The sequence below is a fragment of the Micropterus salmoides genome, unplaced genomic scaffold (assembly GCF_014851395.1).
Source record: "Micropterus salmoides isolate LMB-PRFRI ecotype aquatic unplaced genomic scaffold, ASM1485139v1 Ms_hic_scaffold_19, whole genome shotgun sequence".
NCBI classification, from domain to species: domain Eukaryota; kingdom Metazoa; phylum Chordata; class Actinopteri; order Centrarchiformes; family Centrarchidae; genus Micropterus; species Micropterus salmoides.
Window position 1 is genome coordinate 22,876,918 of NW_024041039.1, and position 22,158 is coordinate 22,899,075.

A 22,158-nucleotide genomic window follows, 5' to 3' on the forward strand; every position below is an offset into this window, starting at 1 on the left:
ATAGAATCATATCTGGAGGTCCTAGGTTGTGTTCCAAGGTCCTAGTTGATACTTTCATTTCGAATTTTCAATTCAATTTCTTTGCAGCAAAAACCACCATTACAATTACGTTTAGGGGAGTCTAAACAGACTCTCTGTGTGGTACACTTATGACTTTATGCTTGACCTTTCATGCCTCTCATTATATATCCTCCAGTCATATTCATAATTGCTGTCTGTGTTCATCGTACCAGTATCCATTAGTCTAGCAGTATTTTTTGATGAATTTCAACTTCAAAGGAAGCAAGATGGCCGGGTTTAAAATTATACACAAAGACATTACTGTAAAATACAAGATGCCTGGCAATTACTTTTTCCACGGTGCCATGATAAAAAAGATCTTAAATGCACAGAACTGATGCAGCATTACAGCAAATAAGCAAAAAGCTCCATCTATTCTCATGACTGGGGAAGGCCACGGGCTGATGGAGGGACTTTTTTTTTGCTTGTGTATGACAGCATCTCATCTTACATAGTGCTAACATCATGGGACCGTAGGGTGTCCTTATCATCAGTAGTTGTCATTATTTGCAGAACTGTTCCACTTGTTGTCAGTACCTATACAATAGTATACTAGTTACTATACTAACTGTAAAAAACTTAAATTAATAGATTTTATTTGCTTACTGAACTCACCCTGCCAATGTTTTTGGACAGGCGTTTATTTGGGACAGGCCTTTAATTCCTTTGCCATGAAGGTAAATCTGAATGAATAATACTTTAGTGCTCATTGTTTCTGTAAAATTGGGACGAGTAGTTATACCAGTAAATTCTTTTACGCCACCTCTTTGGTACTATTATAGTAGGTGCCTCGTGTTCTTTTGTAAATGTAAAACTGATGCTTTAGACTTTTGAAAGGCTAACACATATTTCAAGCTGTCCTCATATAATTTGCATGTAGCTTCCTTTTTATGGTCCCTTACAGGGCACTAGATCTTTCTGCTCCTGCACTTTTTTAGAACATAAATTGACAGTGTTGAACTATTCACAAGGTCATTCAAAAGGGAATAATGTCAGAAGCTGAACACGGCGTTATACATGATGAATAAAGGTAAATAATTTGGTGATTAGATATAGATGTGTCATAATTCTGAGGTTTTCAAAGTGGGAGGCGGGTTTCCCCAGTGGGGCTCCAAACTGTCTCAGGGGAGGCTCAGTGAATGGAAGTGAAAAAATACTACATTAGTTATCAATAGAAGATCACATAGAATAGCCCATGTGTGTGGTTTGGCTAATGAGATAGTTCAGAGATACAGTAGTTTGGGGGGATGTTAACTGACTTTTCCACTTTCCCAGAGTCAAAAACTAATAAAACCCTGACCTTCTTATTTATTTGGTGTAGACGTAAGTTATGTCAAACAGTAATATTTGGTTATCTTGGCAAAATTGTGCCTTGTGAGGTTAAAACATATTTCAAGCTGTCCTCATGTAATTTGCATGTATTTGTGTTTGCATGAGGCTCAGTGAATGGTAGTAAAAATTTATTACATTAGTTGTCAAAAGAAGATCACATCGGTAATGAGATAGTTCAGAGATACAGTAGTTTTGGGGATGTTTACTGTTTTCCCTTTCCCAGTGTAATACATGCCTGTCCTTTTTAAGTATTCGGTGTAGTCTGAAGTTGATGTGAAATAGTAAGCTAAATTAAGCTATCTTGGCACAATTTTTGAGTGTCTATGTGATCAATTAACATAATCAGGAATCAGGAATTGAGAGAAACTGGAGGTAAACTACTGTGAGGGGGCACTTTTTTACAAGCTTTGTCTGAGGGGAGGCCCACAGTTTCAGACTTTGAAAACCCGTAATCTACAGCAAATATGACAATAGCAAAATCCTTAGGTTTTGTCTTCAGGTAAAAATTAAAGATTTCTCTGAATGTGAAAGAAATACAGTTCACATAATAGGACTGGTGTTGAAATTACTTTTCAGTCACGCTAAGGACGAAATTAAGTGAGTGATGAGTGAAGTCTTTATGAAATTTATATTCAGGATATATTAGGATAAATATTATTATATAAGTTCTGAGGAAAAACCTGTAAGGTGATCTTACTGGGCAAAACCTGGAAAAGCTAATTTTTAAAATGTTTTTGTTTTTTTTGTAATTTCAATCCATTTAGCAGAAAACCGCTCCAAATGAATATATTCAGTCATGTCTGGAGAAAGAGCTGGAGCTCTCCAACAAAATAAACATTTATTTATTTAGACATTTTCTGACAAAACAATGAAATCCAACGTTTATATTTTTCGTAATATCCGGTGTGAACGTCAGACATCCTGTCTTCTTCCTACGAGTAGCGATAGCACAACAATGGCGTCCTGTAGTGAGGTTAGTACTTTCTCCATTTTAATGTGAAATTACCCAAAGTATTTGATGCTGTGGCAGATTACAGTCGAGTAATATGATTCCTTAGAGAGCGATGTTTCATTTTGCCGGCGGAGTATGAGTGTCTGTTCCACATTTGTTGTTTGTTTACAATCTCATGTTGTTGTGCTAAGCTAACCGATGTTAGCGAGTGCTGAGTAACGTTAGCTCGTCACAGACTGAGACATCCTTTTCCTTCGCTGTATATTTCTGCCACACATTTTCTGCCATCTTGTCTTTGATGCAAGTCTCGTTTTAAGTCGTGTTTTCCATAGTGATAATGTCGTTATTTCCAGGAGTCTGTTACAGCCGCTGGAGAAGAACAGACGGACGCTCTTCCGTCCCAGAAGAGAGAAGCGAGACTACGAAAATTTCGAGAGTTACATTTCAAACGGGTGAGTTGTTTAACAGTTATCAATCTTCACCTGACTAAAGCTAGCACATTTACGTTATGGAGATAAGCGTACTTTCTAGTGCTGCCACCAAGTTGTTTGGCTTTGTGATGGTGGTAAGCTGGACACGCAGCTGTGAAAAACACCAGGAGCAATGTTAATGTTTTAGTGTCAGTTCAAGAAATATTAAAGAGGTGGTATTATGCACATTTTCAGGTTCATAATCCTATTTAGGGATTGTACCAGAACAGGTTTACATGGTTTAATTTTCATAAAACACCATATTTTTTGTCATACTGCACATTGCTGCAGCTCCTCTTTTCACCCTGTGTGTTGAAGGTTTCGTTTTAGCTATGGAGTGATGGGCCCAATCCCAATGTCCCCCCTAAACCCTGAACCCTCACAGACTTTACTGACGTCACTTGGAAAGTGATTGAGTTTAAGAGGCTGCAAGGGCTCAAAATACAGGAACAGGACAGCCCTTTGCCACTTTATCATAGGGCTGGATGATATGGCCAAAAATTTTATCACAACAAAAAGTTTCATATCTTTCGATATCGATAATTATCACAATAAGTATCAAATAGTTTATTCTTTCAAGTTTAAAGGCTGATTTTTGCTCCTGAGTGAAAGTTGAAGAAACCTGATGGTTAATTGTGGTTTAAACTTTTCTTTATGGTCAACACTTGATGCCAAACATTGGGTCACAAAAAAGTAAAACCTTTTTCAGTCCTTTTCCCTCAACAGAATAAACATCTTAAGAAAAATTAAGTCCTAATTCGTGTATGATTCAAGTGAATAAAATCATTTATTGAATATTTATTGAACATTTGTTATATTGTTATTGAAAAAAATTATATTGCGATAATTATTGTTATTGTTTTATTGTCCAGCCCTACTTTATCATGTTACCTTGACGACGCTGAAACACGTTGCACATGTTTTATTTTATGTTTTTGCCTGATTTTTAAGTCCTGCAGGCTCTTGCCCTACAGAGTAGAGGAGAGGTAAATGTCAATATATATTTAATATTTTATTTTATTTTTAAAATATTTAATAATCAATACACTATTGTTGGTCAAACAGCATCATTAAGCAAAAACTAAAATAAATAGTTGAATAAACTAAGTGTGTAATAAGGTGATTGCATTCCTCTGACTTCATGTGTTCTATGGACCATCTTAATTTAAGAAAAGTTTCAACAATTTTAACATCAGCGTAGTTGTTTATGCTTGTTTGTTTACTGTTTTCTTCTTCTCTTATAATGCGAATTTGCCGTGATATTTCTCTCGCTTCTGGGCTTCCCCTGGTAACCCCCGTGTTTCATGTCATACCGCTATGAACTGTGGGCAATTCCCTCCGCCAAAGTCTGCAGAAATGCGGACTTACGAAAAGGGTCTATAAAGGGCTCAAAATGTCTGCGAGAGAGCCCAAGTGCTCGCGCACTTGACGATTTGACAATGGGACGGCCCTAAGCCCTCACGGACTTCCCGGGAACACGCCTCAAAGTCTGTGAGTCTGTGAGGGTGGACATTGGGATTGGGCCATGCATCTTGTCTGTAAATGATCTTGGCTGGGAGTTGCACATGCGCAATTCCTAGTTAAGGACTACTAGCCAATCAGAAGCAGAGAAGGGCGGGCCAATGAGAAGCCGGTAAACAGGGCTTTGTTTCAGCTGAACATGTACCCAACCAGGTAGCAACTTCCTTGGTTGGAACTATGCAGTTGCAACGCAACTGTTTCCCAAACCCCTAATTTGAACTATGGAGGTACCTAAGTTGGTAACTTACATGGTACGAACCATCGTTAAGCGACGCAGCTGTTCCCTAAAACCATAGTTCCGACGAACATTTGCACCAACTGTCGTAAGTTGCATAGTTCAAAGTACAGCTCCTGACCTGTGGTTACAAGCTTAGTTCACAGTGACTATGTCACAGATAGCAGAAAATGCAATGTTAGGTGGATATAATGTGTTTTAAGCAGGCAATGTTAGATAATCCTGCTGGACAAACATATTTAAGGTGAAGATATTTTTAAATGTAGTTGTAAAAGTACTTTTTAAATGTATTTGTTGGGTCATGGGTAGGGTTGCATTATTTCAGTACTAAGTAGCCTATCTGTAGACCATCTACGAACAACAGGTGTTTTTCTCACAGATTACCCATCTGTTCACAATATCTTCATTTAATATTAGTCACCCAGTACAAAGGTTAAAGGACAAAACGGAGAATGTAAAGACAAGACTTTTATTATTACCTTAATGTAGGCCTATATATTTCCAGGCCTCTAAGGAAGATGGGTGTTCTCTAGTCTTCATTACAAACCTAAATATAAAAAGGGACCGCATACAATCCATGAAAGTACTGTAATGAATAAATCTGAGAGTTTTCATTGCCTTTATAACAAAGACAAATAGAGAACTCACAGGAGTCGAGCCCATGTCTATCTCAATAGAGAAAATGCGTAAGCTCAGACACTTATCGTACTGAGCTATTCTCAAGACTTAGATATCAGCTGCGGCCAAGATAGATCACGATAGTGTTAAAGTGTTGACACGAAGATACTTGCAGATTAAACCTGTTTTACTAAATATCTTGTAATCGCAAATAGTTAGTATATAGTATAATATAGTTTTTCTTGTAAGTTATAGACTATATATGTAGGCTAAATAAAAGGATTAGGTTATATATTATTTATGTTGTTGATTTCATTAATACTATTGTTTTTTCTTTTTATTGTCGGTATGACTATGATATGAAAAGCCTAAATAATAAGTTAGCATAATAATGTCACTTAATATTGGCCACAACTGACATATTTAGGCAGAATATGACAACGTTTTGTGAGTTTCATGCTGTGAAAGTTAGACGAAGACACCTGGAAACATGTTAGTTCAAATTACATTGGTTCAAACTAAGTTAGTTCAAACCACTGTGGTACCAACAAGGTACGACAGTTTTGGGGAAACGGTCATACTTCAGATGTTTGTTGCATCATACGGGAAACGCACCCCAGCTTGGCAACATAGACTGGATCAAGAGTTTCAGAGTGGTGAGTTATTAATCTGCAAAAAATGTATTTTCATGCATAAAGTTTTAACTGAGCTCTGTCTCTACATCACAGTAACAACTTTGTCCATTGACTGCCTGGAGGGTAGCTAGTGTTTGGAAGGGAGAGGAGGTGTGTGCTGCAGCGTTCAGGTAGACCCCCTTGCAAACAGCTGCTTGTACAACATGTTGACATCCATTATTTTCCACTTTAGAATGAAGCCCGCAAGCTCAATCACCAGGAGGTTGTGGAGGAGGACAAGAGACTGAAACTCCCCGCTAACTGGGAGGCTAAGAAAGCCCGGCTGGAGTGGGAGCTCACAGAAGATCAAAAGAAAAAGGTATTTGAGTTTAATATTCGTAGTAACTAGAGCCTGACCGATATGGGTTTTTGGGGGCCGATGCCGATATTAAAGTGAAAAAGAGCCGATTTATGAGCCGATATTTTGATTTTAAGAATGATTTGGATAGTAGATCCCTTTACTGTATAAAGTACAGTTAGAACAGGCCGATATTGAAAGCTCGCATGTACGTGGGCTATAAAAGCTTTTCCTAAATGATTTATGTTAATAAAATCAATTACAGTTCACAAAAAGTGAACATGTAAAGAATTGCACATCAATAAATATTTGTTGCTGGAATGTGCAACTTTTTCAGCTGTCTGTAAACAGACTGTGAGAGAGAATAAGCGTGCCTATTTCACTTTACACATAATCTGCCATAATTTCAATGTAGCACATTCATGTCTAGTTCATCCCTTTACCAGCACTCTTTAATTCTAACCAAAGCTACGTGAAACCATTTAACCACCATCTGTCTAAATCATGCCGTCTATCATACAGTGAGCTGCTGTTGAATGCATCTGAAACAACATGACTCTCTACAACGAGGACCTGCAACTTTGAGATTTCATTTAATTAATGTTATGACTACAACGTCACAAAAAGAGGAGCTACAGGAAGCCGTGTTGGATTCTTGTTTAGCTCACGTTTATTTACACGTCCGCTCTGGTTTAATCATTTCAGACACGCCGACTAACTGCAGACAGGCGGCTCGCAGATATATTTAGAATAGGTCAGAAACTATAGTTGAACAGCTCATTACGACGTTGGCGCTCCTCCACTGATAAACACGGCATTAGCTTTGTGGCTAATTTAGCAAGCGTTAGCTGCTGTAACGTTACATCATTTTAGAGAATACTTAGAAGTGATGAACTACAGACAAATGTGAACCGTTCACTAGAACAGCCACACTGTTTGAGAATAAATCTACAGTTACGTCTGTCAGCAGCTTCCAACACCCAGCTACTATGACATTAACCTGCTGTGAGCTGCTAGGAAGCCGGGGGAGTGCAGTGAAAAACGGGAGGGTTAGCAAGTCATGAATGTTTTTAGGAGAGGAGAAGTGACTGGGTCTATTTTTATTATAATTATTAAAGTCATGTAATTAACTTGACAAAAGACCGACTCACCGCTAACACAGCCCTCTGCTGTTTCTAAACGCTGCTGTAAACTCAGGTAAACTCCGGTCAGCTGATTTGTTTTCTTCTGTGGTTTTTGTGGGGAGGCAGTGTTGTTAACAGGGGAGCTGCAGCTGGTCACCCTCTGGTGGGCAAACTATGCAACACCCATGACATGAGTGAAGGATCTGACTCTGTTTCTTGTTTAATAGTCACATATCTGCCGTTATAAACGGCCGATGACGAATAAAGGCAATCAGCTCATATCGGCCGATAACATCGGCTGGCCGATATATTGCTGAAGAGGAAGGTTACCTTGGGGATAAATTGTCTGTACCGGCTATACTGACTGACTGCAATTTACATGCGTACAGTCAGAACCTAGATTTTATATTAATGCTCCCTCTAAGAGAAAAATAATAATGATTCAGTGGGTGCTCTTGGAGATCCCAAAAACCTTCACCAGTAAATTTTGAATATTGCCACAGACCTAATCTGGGGACATGTCTGTGGCGATTCAGTCGCCTAGATCATTGTTATCCAAAGTGGGTTAAAATCAAGGGCAACTGGACTTGTTATTTTTAACCCACCTTGGATAATCTAGCGACAGGTTACTCATGAAATATCATGTCAAGTAGTCGGATACATTAAGTCCAGCTTTGTGTGTATTAAAAAAACAAATAATTGGCTGTCAGGAATGTGCTGCCAGAGGGGAGGACTATGACAGAGTGAAACTACTGGAAATCACTGCTGATGATGCAGAGCGGTGGGAGAGGAAGAAGAAGAAGAAGAACCCAGACACAGGATTTGCAGGTTGGTGGCATTTTTTCCAGTTAAGACAGACATGGATTGGTTGCACTTGATTATATGGTACGAGACATGTCATAAAGCGGGAACAAATTCATTAGTGAAAAACTAATTGTCGGAGTTAGTCAGCCTGGTCATCTTTTTGTGTGTTTTTAACTCAAAATATAAGATCACAGGTGTGTTCTCAGATTAACTTTAGTTTATTACAACACATACCATGAAAAGGTGTTTTGTCATCTGATAAGTCCTTAAACGTATTATACTGTTACTTCAGCTGGACTTCGTGGATTGTATTTCATGTCTCACCAGTACATTCAAAGTGCAGTGTGTAAGATATGGCCAGAATATCTGTTTAAGCATTTAAAAATTAACTAACAACAACAGAATGTGAAGAAATAACTAACATTATGTCAAAGATTTATGTGTTGCAGAAATATCTGCTGAAGTTAGCATGCTAAAGAGTTAGCCTCATCCTGTCTTGTAATGCCACTTTGCACCTCAAGAGGCGATTGTCCGATAGTATAGCTCAGGCCTCCCCCAAAACCATCTATCTTTGTTGGTCTTTCCACCTTTCCAGTAACCATCAACTCTGTTGGTAAAAATATTCTGGCTCTACTTGTGACTCTTCTCCATCGTCCCTGGAGTCCTGGTCAGAGCCGCTGTAAACCACCTCTGTACTGTATTCCCTGTCATCAAACTGGCCTCCGATGCTCTCAGAGGCTGTGTTTGGTCCCGGTTCACTGGGAGGCTGCTGGGCCTGGTTCCGTTACACGTAGGTTTTGATGCTCATTCCAGACTCAGTCAGCTAACAGGGCCGCTAAGTTAGCCGCACGGCTGTAGTTAGCTGCAGTTGTGACCTGATATGGGATATGCTGCCTCTATTTTATTTTTTTTAATTGTGAACTGGTGAGGTGGAGAGTTGGGGCTGCCCCTGAATAGTCAAAGATTCGATGCTTCGATAGGCAGAGCCTGATTTGACTGCCAATCTCAGTCGAATCATCGCAGCAGCGTTACGAAAGGAGGATCCACATAGAAGTAACATTTTTCTCCCAGTATGTTAATATACAACCTATTATGATGTAGATATCAATCAATAATGCTGTACATAAAAATGGGTGTGTGTGTGTGTGTGTGTGTGTGTGTATATATATATATATATATATATATATATATATATATATATATATATATATATATATATATATAAATAATAATAATAAAAATAAGTGCATGAATAAATCCAGAATTGTAACCCTTAAGGTAGGGAGTGTCAGTGCGGGTGTGTGGCAGAAGAGGAAGAAAGAGGTCGAACACGTGACTGTCAGGGACAACCCTATTGAGAGTAGTCTCAATTCTTACACATTGTACCTTTTAAACAACACACACATTTGTGCTCCCATTTAGTCTCACTGATCAGCATGCACACAAACATTTCAGCCTTGTGGTGGTAAGAGGAATAAGGCTGCCATCTCTTGATTATTCACCACATGCTGCCGCCAGCTGTGTGACTCAATTAAGCTCGATGTACAGACAAAAGACTGCGTTCTTATTTGGCTTTCTTAAATACTTTTTCAAAATTTAAAGCAAAATCTACACTGATCTCTTTATCGATCTAGAGGAAATTTCTGTGCCTTTTGCACCTCGTGTGATCCAGGTTGGCAGTCATTATTTGTATCACACTGAAGTGGGTTTCACATGCTGATTGCATTGACTGGAGAATTTTAAAGTCACGTCAGCAAATAGCGATTGGATCAAAAGGCTTTATTTTTAGGCATGAGTAACCCAGCCCCTCTGTCACGCAATAGAACCTGAGTCTATTCATTTAGTAAAAAGTAATTTAATACAGTTTACTCTAAACAAGTGGTACTCCGTGATTCTTGTCTACCATTCTATTCTGCTGTGCCATGGCATGTGACCACTTGAAGTTTTCCTACTTTATCTCACAGTGAAAAGTTGCTGCCTAAATCCTCCACAGCAGCAGCGTATAGGGCAACACTGGTTGCATGTAAGGACCCCTTGGGATATTAATCTCTAACTGTTCCTGATTTAATCTACTGAAAGAAGACTTGCTGTGTCTCCTAAATATGGCTGCCATCTGTTGTATCAAAACCTCCACTGAATTAAAAACTCTGGGGAGAAAAGTATCACCAGAGGGGGTTCGAGAGTGGAAGGGAGGAGGAGAGTTGCCTCTTCATCCCCCTTAACCAGCCGCAGGTTATGTTGCTCAGTCTTGTGCCTGCTTGCTGTTTGTTCCAGTAATTATAACCCAGTCTGCGTTTTTTTTTTTTTTCTCTGTCTCACACAATGGACTGCAGGTTATGCCGAGGCCCAATTCCGACAGTACCAGCGACTCACCAAGCAAATGAGACCAGACCTGGAAAGCTACGAGAAACAGAGGGAGGAATAGTGAGTCAACCCTCAGTCCCATCTTCCCTTTCTGTGACACTACTGTATCTGCGCAGCGCAAGAGGAAATGTCCCTTTTGTCCCTGCGTCATACCTGCCAATTTAAATGTTATTTGTGATGTGTTTCATGATGACCCCAATGAAGGCTATAAGCCGAAACAATAAAGTTATTTCTAGATTTTTTTGCTTTCCCACTAACAGGGCCATAAAAATGATACATGACGATGTCTCTAAGGATCCTATTAAGACAGTCACTGGGAAATTTCTAGTGAAGTAAAATAAATTAGTAACAATTTGCTTTGCTTTCTGCATGTTAACTTCCGTACCCCCTAATTTGCCCTGGGGTTAGTGTTGACATAGCTGCACACTCCGAAAATAATTTAAAGCTTTTATATTGTAAATAAACTTAGGCATGCACGCTAAGGTTAAAAAAGAGTTCGGTGCCTGCGGATTTTTCGCTGTTAAAGCTGACGTGGGCTGAACCGTGAAAGATGCAGCGACACATTTCCCCTGAAGCCACGTTATCTTCTCTCATTGGGACAACGATGGGATAGAAAAGTCCATTTTAAGTATGTTAAAATGGTGATTATCTGTGGTTTGTGTGTTTCTAATTGCTTTGCTGGTGCTCCACAGTGGTGAGGACTTCCACCCCACATCCAATAGCCTGATCCACGGCACCCATGTCCCCACAAAGGACGGCATTGACCGCATGGTGGAAGATGTTGAGAAACAGTAAGTCAGTGAAAAACAGACAGTAGAAGAGAGACGCCATATCTTGCCCTGATCATCCATTAATTTATTTTCACTCTCAGCCTGCCCATTAAGTATCAGCCTGGCCCACTGGGCAGACCACTAAGGTGAACCTTCTGTTGCCAGTGAGAAATAACAAGAAGCACTCGACTGGGCTAACGGGCTAACCTCTCATGATGGAGATGTTTGACAAAATAATGAACTGTACACAAGGCAGGTCATATTAGTCATATGTAAAATATTCCTCTTGACTTTATTTAAACCTGTGTGATTTTAACCTTGCTAATTATGATTTGCTTAAGCAATTCGAACAACCCACATACATTTTTTTTATATGTCTCAGAAAGACTGTGGGTTCAGTCAGATCTGCACTGGCACTACCACAAACGTAGCATGCAGATAGGTCTGGGAATACGAGACCATCTCAGTTGTAATAAATGATATGTAGAAGAAGTGAGTCTGTGACCTCTTTGCCAATTTGGAAGAGGGGGATGTTTTGTGTGAATCGGAGCCCATCTGACGTGAGGAAGTCAGCCCCAGAGTGGAAATCCTGATTAGAAGGCAGTTCATTATTATCTGCATGGAGTGATGCTTTTGTAAGTGGGTGTGTGTAGATGGTTTGGCAAGTCCTTATGAAAGCCAAATATAAAGCGCTATAGAGGCCACTATAAAGACACAACATAAAATTATGAAAAGGTGACTTTGGTGTTCATCACATTTAACTTACTGCTACTTCAGACTGATCAATTCTTCGCTACAGAAGTCCCTTTCACCTTTGATTGCCCTGGTCTTTCCGTGAGCTGTTCTATATTTGGGACAGTCTGAGGCTTGTGTTAGAGATGGGACTGTGGGGCATTAGACAAGGATTTCGTTGCCAGGGTATGACGCACACAACAATGCTTTGAAGACTCAGTGAATCAAGACTGGGAGCTCACAAATTGACAGTATTTTCCTCTTGAGTATGTATGTGTGCGTTAGGTTTTCCATCGCCACTCTCCTTGCCAAATTTAAATACAACCCGCCCCCAAAATGATTGCCTGTAGCCAATTACTGTTATTGGATATGCCATGGATAGTGGCCATGCTCTCTTGTGAAATCCTCCCCTAAGCCGCCTCTATTTGCGATTGTCAGGATCGAGAAGCGGGCCAAGTACAGCCGACGCAGGGCCTACAACGACGACGCGGACATCGACTACATTAACGAGAGGAACGCCAAGTTCAACAAGAAGGCGGAGCGTTTCTACGGCAAATACACAGCAGAGATCAAACAAAACTTGGAGAGAGGCACGGCTGTCTAGTGGGTCCAGTCTCCTCAGTGGACGTGTTCACTGCTTGTTTTCTCTTCATTTAGGAGATGTGGATGCAATTCACAGTTCTTGCAGAAAAACAAGAATACAAAATTTGTATTAAAAAGCTAAAATGGACTTTGTACTGTCAGGTGTGTTTTTTTTTTTTTTTTTTTTTTTCTCCATCCTAAAGATAATTCAATTATTTGTAAGATGTGTAATGTGTGGTGTTCTTTGTACAGCATTAGAAGTTATGATTATACTTCTTTATTTTTAAATAAACGACTTCCAATTATCCGGCTATCTTGCACACTTGTTGGTTTTTCTGTGGGTTGTTCTGCGTGTGGTCTCATGACGGGAGACATTTTGAGCGTGAGAATGAACTACCAGCACACCTCAGGGCATGTTTAGCAGAAGATGCCAGCCCAAAAGAATTTTAGTGTAGGTGCACATAGAAACAAGGTCCAACAATAGAGCAATTCAATTTATCCACTATCACCGACATCTCTGTTTAACCAACTTGCCCCAAGCTGCGACATGAGCAGGAAAGCCTTGTGACTGGAGAAGAGAGAAGACAAGAAAACAGGTTCCCATGCAAGTCCACCATTCCTGAACTCCTGCCTGTGTGAATGTTGGGGCATTGCACCCTCTACAGGCAGTGATCTGTGAAGGCAAAGTCATACCAGAGTTGAATTAGTTATATTCTGTTTTATATAGATGGATACTGTATATAAATAAATCTGGATGAGTCCATCTTTTCAGAATAAATTTATGATGGGATGGCACAATGAAACATCTATGTCAATGGTTGTCATAGTGGGGTCCCCAGCAAAAAGGGAAATCAATTGTTATAATTCCATCCACAATTAACACAGACAGAATGTAGGTATGTCCAGGACAAAATGGGACTCACGTTACCTAAGCAACGGATATGAGAGAGAGGATCATTACAGAGACCTGCCCCGTCAACATCCTGTATCAAGCGGGCGGCCCCGTGTTCCGAGCTGTCAGCGCAAGACTCCAACAAGATGAGAGGAGGTGGACTCTTGTGTTTTATGTCGATGATGCTTGGTGCTAAAAAAATGTCAGTGTTTTCCAAATGTCAGACTTTTTATTTGTAGCTGAAAGCCATTTTTATCCTCTTGTTGCTGCTGTTCACATTCAACCCAGATGCTAATTCAAAAAATGCACTGCAGAGCGTTCAGGGTGTAGAAGTGCAGCCTGTGTGTGTATATATATAGTATATATTATATTATTTTATGTTATTTATTTTATCCCAATATTTTAACACAGGCTAATTATCTGTTACGGTCTGTGTGTGTAGCATAAAGGGACTACAAACTTTTCATTATACACCCTTTATACACATTCTGTAAAATAAAACATCTAAAAGCAAAAATCCTATTACATGGGGAGACAAAATTTTATCTAGTGGGGTTCTGTGGTCTAATTTGTGTCAGTGTAGGGCTCCTTGTTGTGAAAAAGTTTAAGAACCACTGGTTTATGTTTTGCTGATGAAGGGTGGGGGAGGTCTTCGATATCTGATTCTGCTCTAGAGCCGTTAGGGAGTGGATCAAGTGTTCAGGTTCATGATATTTTTCTAGTCTTATCTGATCAGCCTGAGGATATTGGCTTATTCACTGTTCACAGATAACTGACAACTTTGATTCTTTGAAGGCCAAGTGCCAGTTGAACCGTGCCTGTGAGGCAAAAATGGGTATGATTTAAGGCTAAACATAAGAAAGTGTCTGGATAAATAACCGTTTGTCAATGGGTGAGTTTCTCATAGACACAAAAGCCTGCAAGAAGCTAAGTGGTGATAATTGTTTTCCTTTTTATATATAAGACTATACAAAACATGACTCCATGCATCATATGAGAATGACCTGCCTGTCATCTCTGCCTGGTAAAACTAGAGAGGACTGTGCTTTGTTTGCATATTATTCTTGTGTATCGAGGAAACGGTCCCATCTCCCTGCTCCAGTATCTCTCCTACTCCAATTCCACTAAGACTCACTGCAGTATGTATCTTATCTCCCATCAAAGTGATTAATCAGAATTACAGGTCAGTTTACAGCAGGAGACACGCAGTCTGGCAGCCAGACCTGTTCAAAACTGTGATTTTACTTTTATTACATCAGATTGTGACATTATCTGAATATCAGCTTGGAAAATCTTGATTCAATTGTATTACTCAATAGATAACTTACCTTCTAGCAATAATTCACTAGTATTTTTAACATATGCCAAGAACCCGTCAAGATTAAAACACACAAGCTTAAGGGTAAGTAAGACGCCACAACCGCAGAATATATCAGGTTACTCAAGAAGGAACATGTTCAAATCTTGTGGAAGCAGATAGCTGATGGTGACTGGGGCAGCGATTCCTAGACGTGGTTTGTGTTATTTGCAGCCGACATTTTGTTTTGTCATAGTAGGAAAATTATTAATGACCCTGCTCTATTCATAGGTCCTAGTAAGCACAATAATGCACTATAACAGGTCCCTGAGGCTAAATGGAATTCAGCCATGATTAATTTTATTATTTACACCAGTGCTTTTCCTACTGTGACATGTCAAAATGTCTTCCATGAAAAAGGCTACTGCACAATTTGATCCAGAGAGCAGAGCCAACTACAAATCATGAGAACGGTGTGGCTCTACTGTGGACTTGTCTGAGATATCATGGTGTCTTATTTTCAACACTTCAGTACTGTAATACAGCAATGTATGGATCATAATTTTAATCTTTTGGGGCCACTGCATCAACTAGCCTAAAGTCCGACTTTGCCATTTTGTGACACCTCATATTTAAATCACCACACAAATTGGAGATGATTCAGAGGTCTGGAAAGAGGCAACTGCATCCACCCATCTATTTAACATCTGTGAAAACATTATCCATGCATAATACTGGCACCATGTGGTCATCAAAAATTGCAGCTGACATTTTCCACCACATTGACTTTAATATAAGCTTTTAATGTTGTGTATTCAGGCACCCTTAATCATGTACCCTTCCTTACCCCATTGGAGTATCTGAATACACCATTTACGTTGCTCTAGTACCCAACAAGTAGTATTGCTGTATGAATAATTACATTTTCCTCTACATTTAGTATCTGATGACTATTGGAAACTTCCCCTCAGGTTTTCAAGCTCTTAATGGAGTTATGGAGTGCACCTCTGATTTATGACAGTAGTAAAAACAAAACCCCCCACTCTTTATCAAATAAATCTCTTTATTGAATACAGAAAACATCTCAATACACAACAAGAGGTAGAGGGGAAAAAAAAAAATCCCACCTGAAAGAACTCGTCACTTCTTCTGACTTATCTGAAAGAAAACCACCATGAAACGCATGTACAAAATATTTACAGTATTTACAGTGTCCATGTACTCTGCCACACTAGTGTGACGTGGAGTATGTGTGTTTGCGTGCGTTGGTTTGGCCAGATTTCACAGGAATCCAGTGGCCATAGGGCTTCCTGCTTTCATAGATGTCCACTCTTGGAGTTACCTTAGCACAGGACGGAGCTGCCACTGCAGGTCTGACCACAGAATTCTAAGGGGACAAGATTAGGACAGATGTTAGAACAGTGTTTTTATGGTGATGTAAAGCAGTGTTGTTATTAACAAACACTTTAGGGGGAAAATAAAATTTAAGTCACTTACATTAATGCTGAAAGAAATCTTTTTTGGGGACATCGTTGGGCTGGACATATCAGGCTCCACATCACTGCTCTGTAAAAAGAAAAAGAAACAGGTAGTTAGTTTCGGCTGTGTAAAACTGATTGTCAAGTGAGCTTTGACAGTTTGTGAAGTTCATATGTAGATTATAGCTTCCATTACTAGTATAGCACTTCTATCGCTTAGATTATTTTTTAAGTGTTAGCTTCAACAAACTGTAGCTCTCATGCACCCTCCCCCCAAAAGGCTAGGCTCAACAATTAAATGAATGCATCAAGGACAGACCTTTACAATAAAAGCAAAAAGGTATATCAAAGTAAAAAGGATGTTTGTCTACAGTGGCAGAATGATGGCGACGTAGGTTTCCCAGCCCCTCAGCACACGGCTCATGTACCAACTTATCTTTGACATACGGAGAGGTGTTCTTCATCTGTTTTTAGCTCTTGAGAGGAATAGTCACTATAATGCAGTCCACACGCCTGCGCTCCATCAGCAAGTGGAGGATTCTGCTAAATAACGACCCATTTCAACTGCAAACATAAATACATTTGTAATGTCAAAATTCTACTGCCTATCTCTATAAAGTGGAGTCAGTGTAATACAATCTGAATTTCCTTTGCATCATCTATGTGTGTAGTTAGCATTTGTCTGGACTCTGTGCATCATATCTAAAATGTGAGGTAATCTACATTGTGTGTGCTTAACTGCAAACCTCTAATTGCTAAGCTAAAACATTGTGAACATTACAAGAGTTTTCGATTAACCTTTCACACAAACACATTGTCGTCACCCAAGTCACATGACAGCCCTTTAATCCCAGGTGCCGATGAGTGAAGGAGACCACTGTCATGTAATCTATGAAGACAGGAATAAATACAGAGAGTATGTGTGTTCCCTCAGGGGTCCAAAGGTTAACACAAGACAGGAAATTCAACACAACACTGTATACAATACTGAGTCCATTACCCATGAGGTAAAGATTAATGGCATTAATGATCAGTGCATTTTTTGTGTGGTATGATAAGTGACTAGCTATCCAACATTCCCAACACCCTCTAATTTACATGTAGTCCATGATAGAAGGAAGGGGAGGGGAAAAAAAAAACCCACACTACTTAGGATCTACAACCAAGCCTGATCTGTAGTGTGTGATGTGTTCCTTGTGAAACTGACATTCACTCTCAAAAGACCCACCTGTGACAAAGTCCTTTCAGGGTCTTGCCTCACCCTCACCTCTGGCGGTGCCACCCATTTGGACTCCAGCTGCTCTGACAGGAGTGGTTTCACACTCTCAGGAAGTTCCAGCTTCTCCACTCCTAGGATCTTCATAGCATTGGCCTTTGCAGCTTTGAGGAGTTCTCTTTTATCTGGGGAACACAGACAAGTTTTGAGAGAAGATTTATAGTATAGTAGATTATATAATTCAATATTTGCCAGCTTCAAAATCTGCCTCTGAGCAATAAGTTACTATTCCTTGTTTTATCAAGTCAACTTACCATCCAAACTCAAACTGACAGATCGACCTGAAGATCTGGACCTTGAGCGGCTCCTGTAGGTTCTGGGTGGGGATCGGGTAAACCGCCTCGCTGCTGTCCTATACCTGTACCAAGGGCTGGAAGACCTGGAACGGGACCTGTAACGTCTGTGGCGCGAGTACCTGTCTGATGAGGGTGAACGGCTGTAGGAGCGAGACTGGGCCCTGCGGTGGCGTGCTGGGGAGTGGCGGTAACGGCCACGGCCATATCTGTGATGGTCGTCACAGCGACAGCGGGATGAGCGTCTGTGGCAACGAGGGTGAGAGCGGGACCTGGAGCGAGAGGAGGACCTGCTGCTGGATGAAGATGATGTTGAGGAAGATGGAGACCTATAACGTCCCCTGTGGCTGTCACGTCCCCTGTAGCGGTCAGAGACGGAGGAGCGGCCGCTGCTCTTGGATCTGGAGCGAGAAGACGCAGGGCTGTCCTGGTCAAAGATGACATGGATGCCGTCACTCTGACGAGCTTGGGCCATGTCAGAGAGAGTGTCTTTTCCCTTGGCCATTGTCTTGCTTTCTGGCACAGGCTGAAATGGATACAAAAGTCTGCGTAAGTATTTCGAGAATAAATTTTTACAGTAATTAGTAAACCTTTGATGGACTGACTCCATGTTGGCCTAATAGCAATAACGTGCGTCATTACATGTTTTAAAGATGTGCTTTCATAATCTGCCACACCTGTCTGTCTATGTTTAAGCCTGTGGCTGCACATAAGTTGTTTTCTCAGTGCTGCCCCTAGCGAGCAACGTTGCTGAAACTCGGCTGTTGTGTAACTGCAGTTTCTGGAAATTTCCACAATGACGCAAGCTAAAGATAGCTTGACTAGCTTGTGCTAATGTTCGTTTTCACTCCAAATGATTTTATACTTATTTGTTACGTTTATGATGAAAACACTATTGACAAAAAAAATTAAAACTACATGTGCAACACCTTAATATTCGCAAAAGCAGATTAAAAGCGACGTTTACACGTATTGTAGATTGGCAAAACAAAGTAACGCTAATGCTAACTTAGCTGACGTATTTCTTACCAGGTCGAATTGAATCCTTTGTTCTGATAACGTCGAAATAAACGATGTATGTCGAGAAAGTCGTCCTCTAAAACAGATCACCAGACATTAACTTGTAAATCATAAATATGTTGCTCTCTTCGCTTCGAAGTTGTAGCTCGTGCCGTCGTCACTCGAATGAAGGAGAGGTCGGTGGAGCAACTGGCTTTAAGCGTCTCTGGAAAATTCCACTCACGTGATGTTGCGGACGATTTGGTTCTTTTGAATGAGTCGCGGTCTTAATGACTGTTTGGTACGAATGAATCGAGTTCATTCGCTCTGGGCTAAAGTTATTACTTTTTAATTTCCACAATATTTATTATCCAAAAGCGACCCCATGTACCCTCATTATCTACTAATATCTACCTGGTTTAGGGAATTAAGGAAGCCGATACCACATCGGCTCGTTCAGACTCGGAGTTGTTCAAAGCAATCCAATCATTTGGCCCGACAGAAACCAGCAGAGAAGCAGAAGAGGTTGGATCCACTTTTCCAAAACAGAAGAAGAAAAGAAAATGTGCTATAATGCTGAAAAAACCTTCACTGTCTGTTGTTTCTTCACACCTGTTGTGAATCCATATATTATATGTCCCACATAGTGGAGATAAGAAAAAGCATGTAGTAACGCATGCATCAGTAGCTTCCTATCATAGACTGTATGATCAGTCGGCATGTTTGAGAATCAGCTTTATTTGCAGGTATGTGTACACATACGAGGAATTTGACTCTGGATCGTACATTGCTCACGATGTGCAATAAAATCAGACAGAGACTACCATATACAGAACACATAGGCTATATAACCTCCACACTATAAAGAAAAACAATAGACAGATCGAATAGTGTCCAAAGGATGCATATGATGGTGGCTGCAAGTGAAGCCGCAGTTAACCTAACATCCTTATATGGGCTACCCTTCTTATATACAGTCTATGGCTTCCCATAAGGCTACCATCTCCTCTTATATACAGTCTATACTTAAAGCTAGTGCTCTGTGATCAATCAATATCTATCAATGAATCAATTTAATGCACATTAGTATGGGCAAACCATAGACTATATATAATAGATAAGAAAACAGAAGAATTTCCTTTTTTCGTCAGCTGACCTGCATTCCAGACAGCGTTTTTACCCTGAGCAATCAATCAGTTTTAATTGTAGAAAAATAAAATGTACATATAGGCTACATGAAATTAATAATATTCACAATCCATATACCTCAGACAATACAGCATTAGTAATTATTTAAACTTTCTTTAATTTTAAGCCTAAAAATAAATAATTAAACATTTTAGTTATTATGCTTAATATGCTTATTGTTATGATGATGATGATGATTACAATTATTGAGGGACGTAAGAGGGGGGAATTGTGGGCTGAATTTGATTATGCAACAAAAAATATTTGTGGTATTGCCCTTTAAATGCAACCAAATCAGGCAAGCGATCTCGCGATCTTTTATGTGAGTTTACTTTGTTGCTTCCTGCTTATCCAGTGGGCCATTAATATATAACCTCGCTTATCGTGTTGGTTGCTCGTCTCTGTCCTTTGATCAACGCAGGAGAAACTATCGTGGAGAGATGGACGTTCTGTCTGTGTTGCCGTCCAGCTTTGGATATGTCATATTTACCTACCTGTACAGCTGGATTATGCTGGGGTATTTAGCAGTCAAAGTCGGAGGTGCCAGGAAGAAGTACGACGTTAAGGTAACATTAGGTGAAATTTCACTGTAGTGGAAAAGACTGAAAATAAATAGGGGTAAAGTTAAAACTGGACGCTTATGAGTGTTTTGGAAGCGTCATAAGTCCGTGTCTCTGGCTACTTTGCAGTATCCCACCATGTACAGCGACAAGGAGCAGGTTTTCAACTGTATCCAGAGAGCCCATCAGAACACCCTGGAGGTTTACCCTCAGTGGCTTGTTTTCCAGACCATTGCAGCTCTTGTCTATCCGGTATGTATAATTTATTACAAATAGCCACTGATGGTTAAACATGTGGGAGGGGCAAGCAGTCCTCGTGATCTTTGGCATAAATTCCCTGACAGAAGATAAAAAGGCCAAAAGTCAGTGTCACAGTGATTAAGCATATTTTCACCAAACTGTATTTCCCTGCTGTTTGTAATGCTTTTTTTCTTTGTTCATAATCCCAGTTATCAGCATCTGTGTTGGGTGCTATTTGGGTGACCAGCAGGTTTTCCTATGCCTGGGGATACTACACAGGAGGTAAGCCTGGCAAAATGTTAATGTAATGTGGACAATGGAGGACAAAAGCACCAAAGCTCAGTTCACCCACTATTTTTATGTCAAATAGGGTTTAAACACATAATCAATTTAAAAGACATTATTTACATATACTATATATAATACCATATAGAAGCTCTTAAGGAAAAAAATAGGTAGTATAATCACTTGTAGCCTACTGGTGGCTGCTTTGTACTGATCACTGACTGACTTACCACTGCACTGCTAGAAATTAGGTAGGCCTAGGTGATACAGTTCCATTACTGAACAGTTTAATTCAGTCTTGGAAGGGAAGAATTAATTTTTAATTTCTTCATATAATGCTCATAACATTGTAGCAATAAAAGTGGAAAGGCTGCAGTCCAGGTGTCACAGAGGTAACAGTATAGGGCTTGTCTGAGCAATTTTATTGCCCCTCACCTAGTTTTGTTTAATAATTTACAAAAAATAGCATAACGTAATGGAAGAGATTAGATACATACGTCTGTGAGGTCTAAATTTTGGTAATTGTTTAAGTTACCTGGTTTCATATCAAGGAATACACTGTTAATGCATCTGCAAAATATTAGTGTTGTATAGTGTTCAGAATTTAAAACCAGTGTGCATTGTATTCATTGTTGTTTGATATAAACCTGCTTTGAAAGTTAGCATTGTCCTGTTTTATGTTTTATTCCAGATCCAAAAAAGAGGATGAATGGTGCCTATGGCTACATTGGATTATTTGGCGTCATCATTCTGTCCATATCTGTAGCCTTGCAGTTGCTTGGAGTCTTTTAAGATTGTTGGTCATCTTGTACTTGCCCTTCTGACGTTAAGTCATGGCTTGCATGGCATTTTCAAATGTATCCGCTGTAAAGTAGTTGTACAAGTCCTTAAATGCTCATTTCAAATTATGATGCTAAACATTTTTATATAGACTACTAATTTGATACTTTATATCTTTATATGCCAATATCTGTCATGAATGTCTACTGCATGTAATCGTCCACGATAAAGATGATACAGCTCCACATGTGTTCTCTATAGTGCTCTGTTCACAGCTGCGGGTATTACCATTGAATAATAAAAGTTTCAGCAGCAGGCATGAAGACACCATGTG

General features: G+C 39.8%; 3 protein-coding genes across 4 annotated transcripts; 2 read left to right on the forward strand and 1 right to left on the reverse strand.

Annotated features, from left to right (window-relative positions):
- Positions 1 to 2,265: 2,265 nt before the first annotated feature.
- syf2 (SYF2 pre-mRNA-splicing factor) lies at positions 2,266 to 12,847 on the forward strand. Its single transcript, XM_038729337.1, has 7 exons — positions 2,266 to 2,365; positions 2,698 to 2,796; positions 6,056 to 6,181; positions 7,995 to 8,112; positions 10,422 to 10,512; positions 11,145 to 11,243; positions 12,393 to 12,847. The coding sequence occupies exons 1-7, from the start codon at positions 2,348 to 2,350 to the stop codon at positions 12,556 to 12,558; spliced, it is 717 nt and encodes a 238-aa protein (XP_038585265.1). The 5' UTR covers positions 2,266 to 2,347; the 3' UTR covers positions 12,559 to 12,847.
- A 2,921-nt stretch (positions 12,848 to 15,768) lies between these two features.
- On the reverse strand, positions 15,769 to 18,969 carry rsrp1 (arginine/serine-rich protein 1). Of its 2 annotated transcripts, XM_038729943.1 has the most exons (5): positions 18,802 to 18,969; positions 17,734 to 18,298; positions 17,432 to 17,604; positions 16,223 to 16,291; positions 15,769 to 16,112 (listed from the first exon to the last, which is right to left on the reverse strand). In XM_038729943.1, exons 2-5 carry the CDS (start codon positions 18,275 to 18,277, stop codon positions 15,957 to 15,959), a joined length of 942 nt encoding a protein of 313 aa, XP_038585871.1. In that variant the 5' UTR covers positions 18,278 to 18,298; positions 18,802 to 18,969; the 3' UTR covers positions 15,769 to 15,956. The 2 variants fall into 2 exon arrangements, 1 of the variants encoding a protein (XP_038585871.1); XR_005445741.1 differs by lacking the exon at positions 15,769 to 16,112 and having other exon boundaries at positions 16,242 to 16,767; positions 17,002 to 17,604.
- A 1,335-nt stretch (positions 18,970 to 20,304) lies between these two features.
- Positions 20,305 to 22,069, forward strand: mgst3b (microsomal glutathione S-transferase 3b). The gene is made up of 4 exons (XM_038729946.1): positions 20,305 to 20,525; positions 20,649 to 20,771; positions 20,969 to 21,041; positions 21,736 to 22,069. Exons 1-4 carry the CDS (start codon positions 20,400 to 20,402, stop codon positions 21,834 to 21,836), a joined length of 423 nt encoding a protein of 140 aa, XP_038585874.1. The 5' UTR covers positions 20,305 to 20,399; the 3' UTR covers positions 21,837 to 22,069.
- The last annotated feature ends 89 nt before the right edge of the window (positions 22,070 to 22,158 follow it).

Coding starts and splice junctions, on each gene's coding strand:
- syf2 (XM_038729337.1), top strand. Junction 6,182..7,994: donor CAGAAGATCAAAAGAAAAAG/GTATTTGAGTTT, acceptor ATTGGCTGTCAG/GAATGTGCTGCCAGAGGGGA. Junction 8,113..10,421: donor CCCAGACACAGGATTTGCAG/GTTGGTGGCATT, acceptor AATGGACTGCAG/GTTATGCCGAGGCCCAATTC.
- rsrp1 (XM_038729943.1), bottom strand. CDS start 18,277: ATGGCCAAGGGAAAAGACACTCTCTCTGACATGGCCCAAGCTCGTCAG. Junction 16,292..17,431: donor CTGAAAGGACTTTGTCACAG/GTGGGTCTTTTG, acceptor TTCTTTTTACAG/AGCAGTGATGTGGAGCCTGA. Junction 16,113..16,222: donor AGATTTCTTTCAGCATTAAT/GTAAGTGACTTA, acceptor TTGTCCCCTTAG/AATTCTGTGGTCAGACCTGC.
- mgst3b (XM_038729946.1), top strand. CDS start 20,400: ATGGACGTTCTGTCTGTGTTGCCGTCCAGCTTTGGATATGTCATATTT. Junction 20,526..20,648: donor GGAAGAAGTACGACGTTAAG/GTAACATTAGGT, acceptor GCTACTTTGCAG/TATCCCACCATGTACAGCGA. Junction 21,042..21,735: donor CTGGGGATACTACACAGGAG/GTAAGCCTGGCA, acceptor GTTTTATTCCAG/ATCCAAAAAAGAGGATGAAT.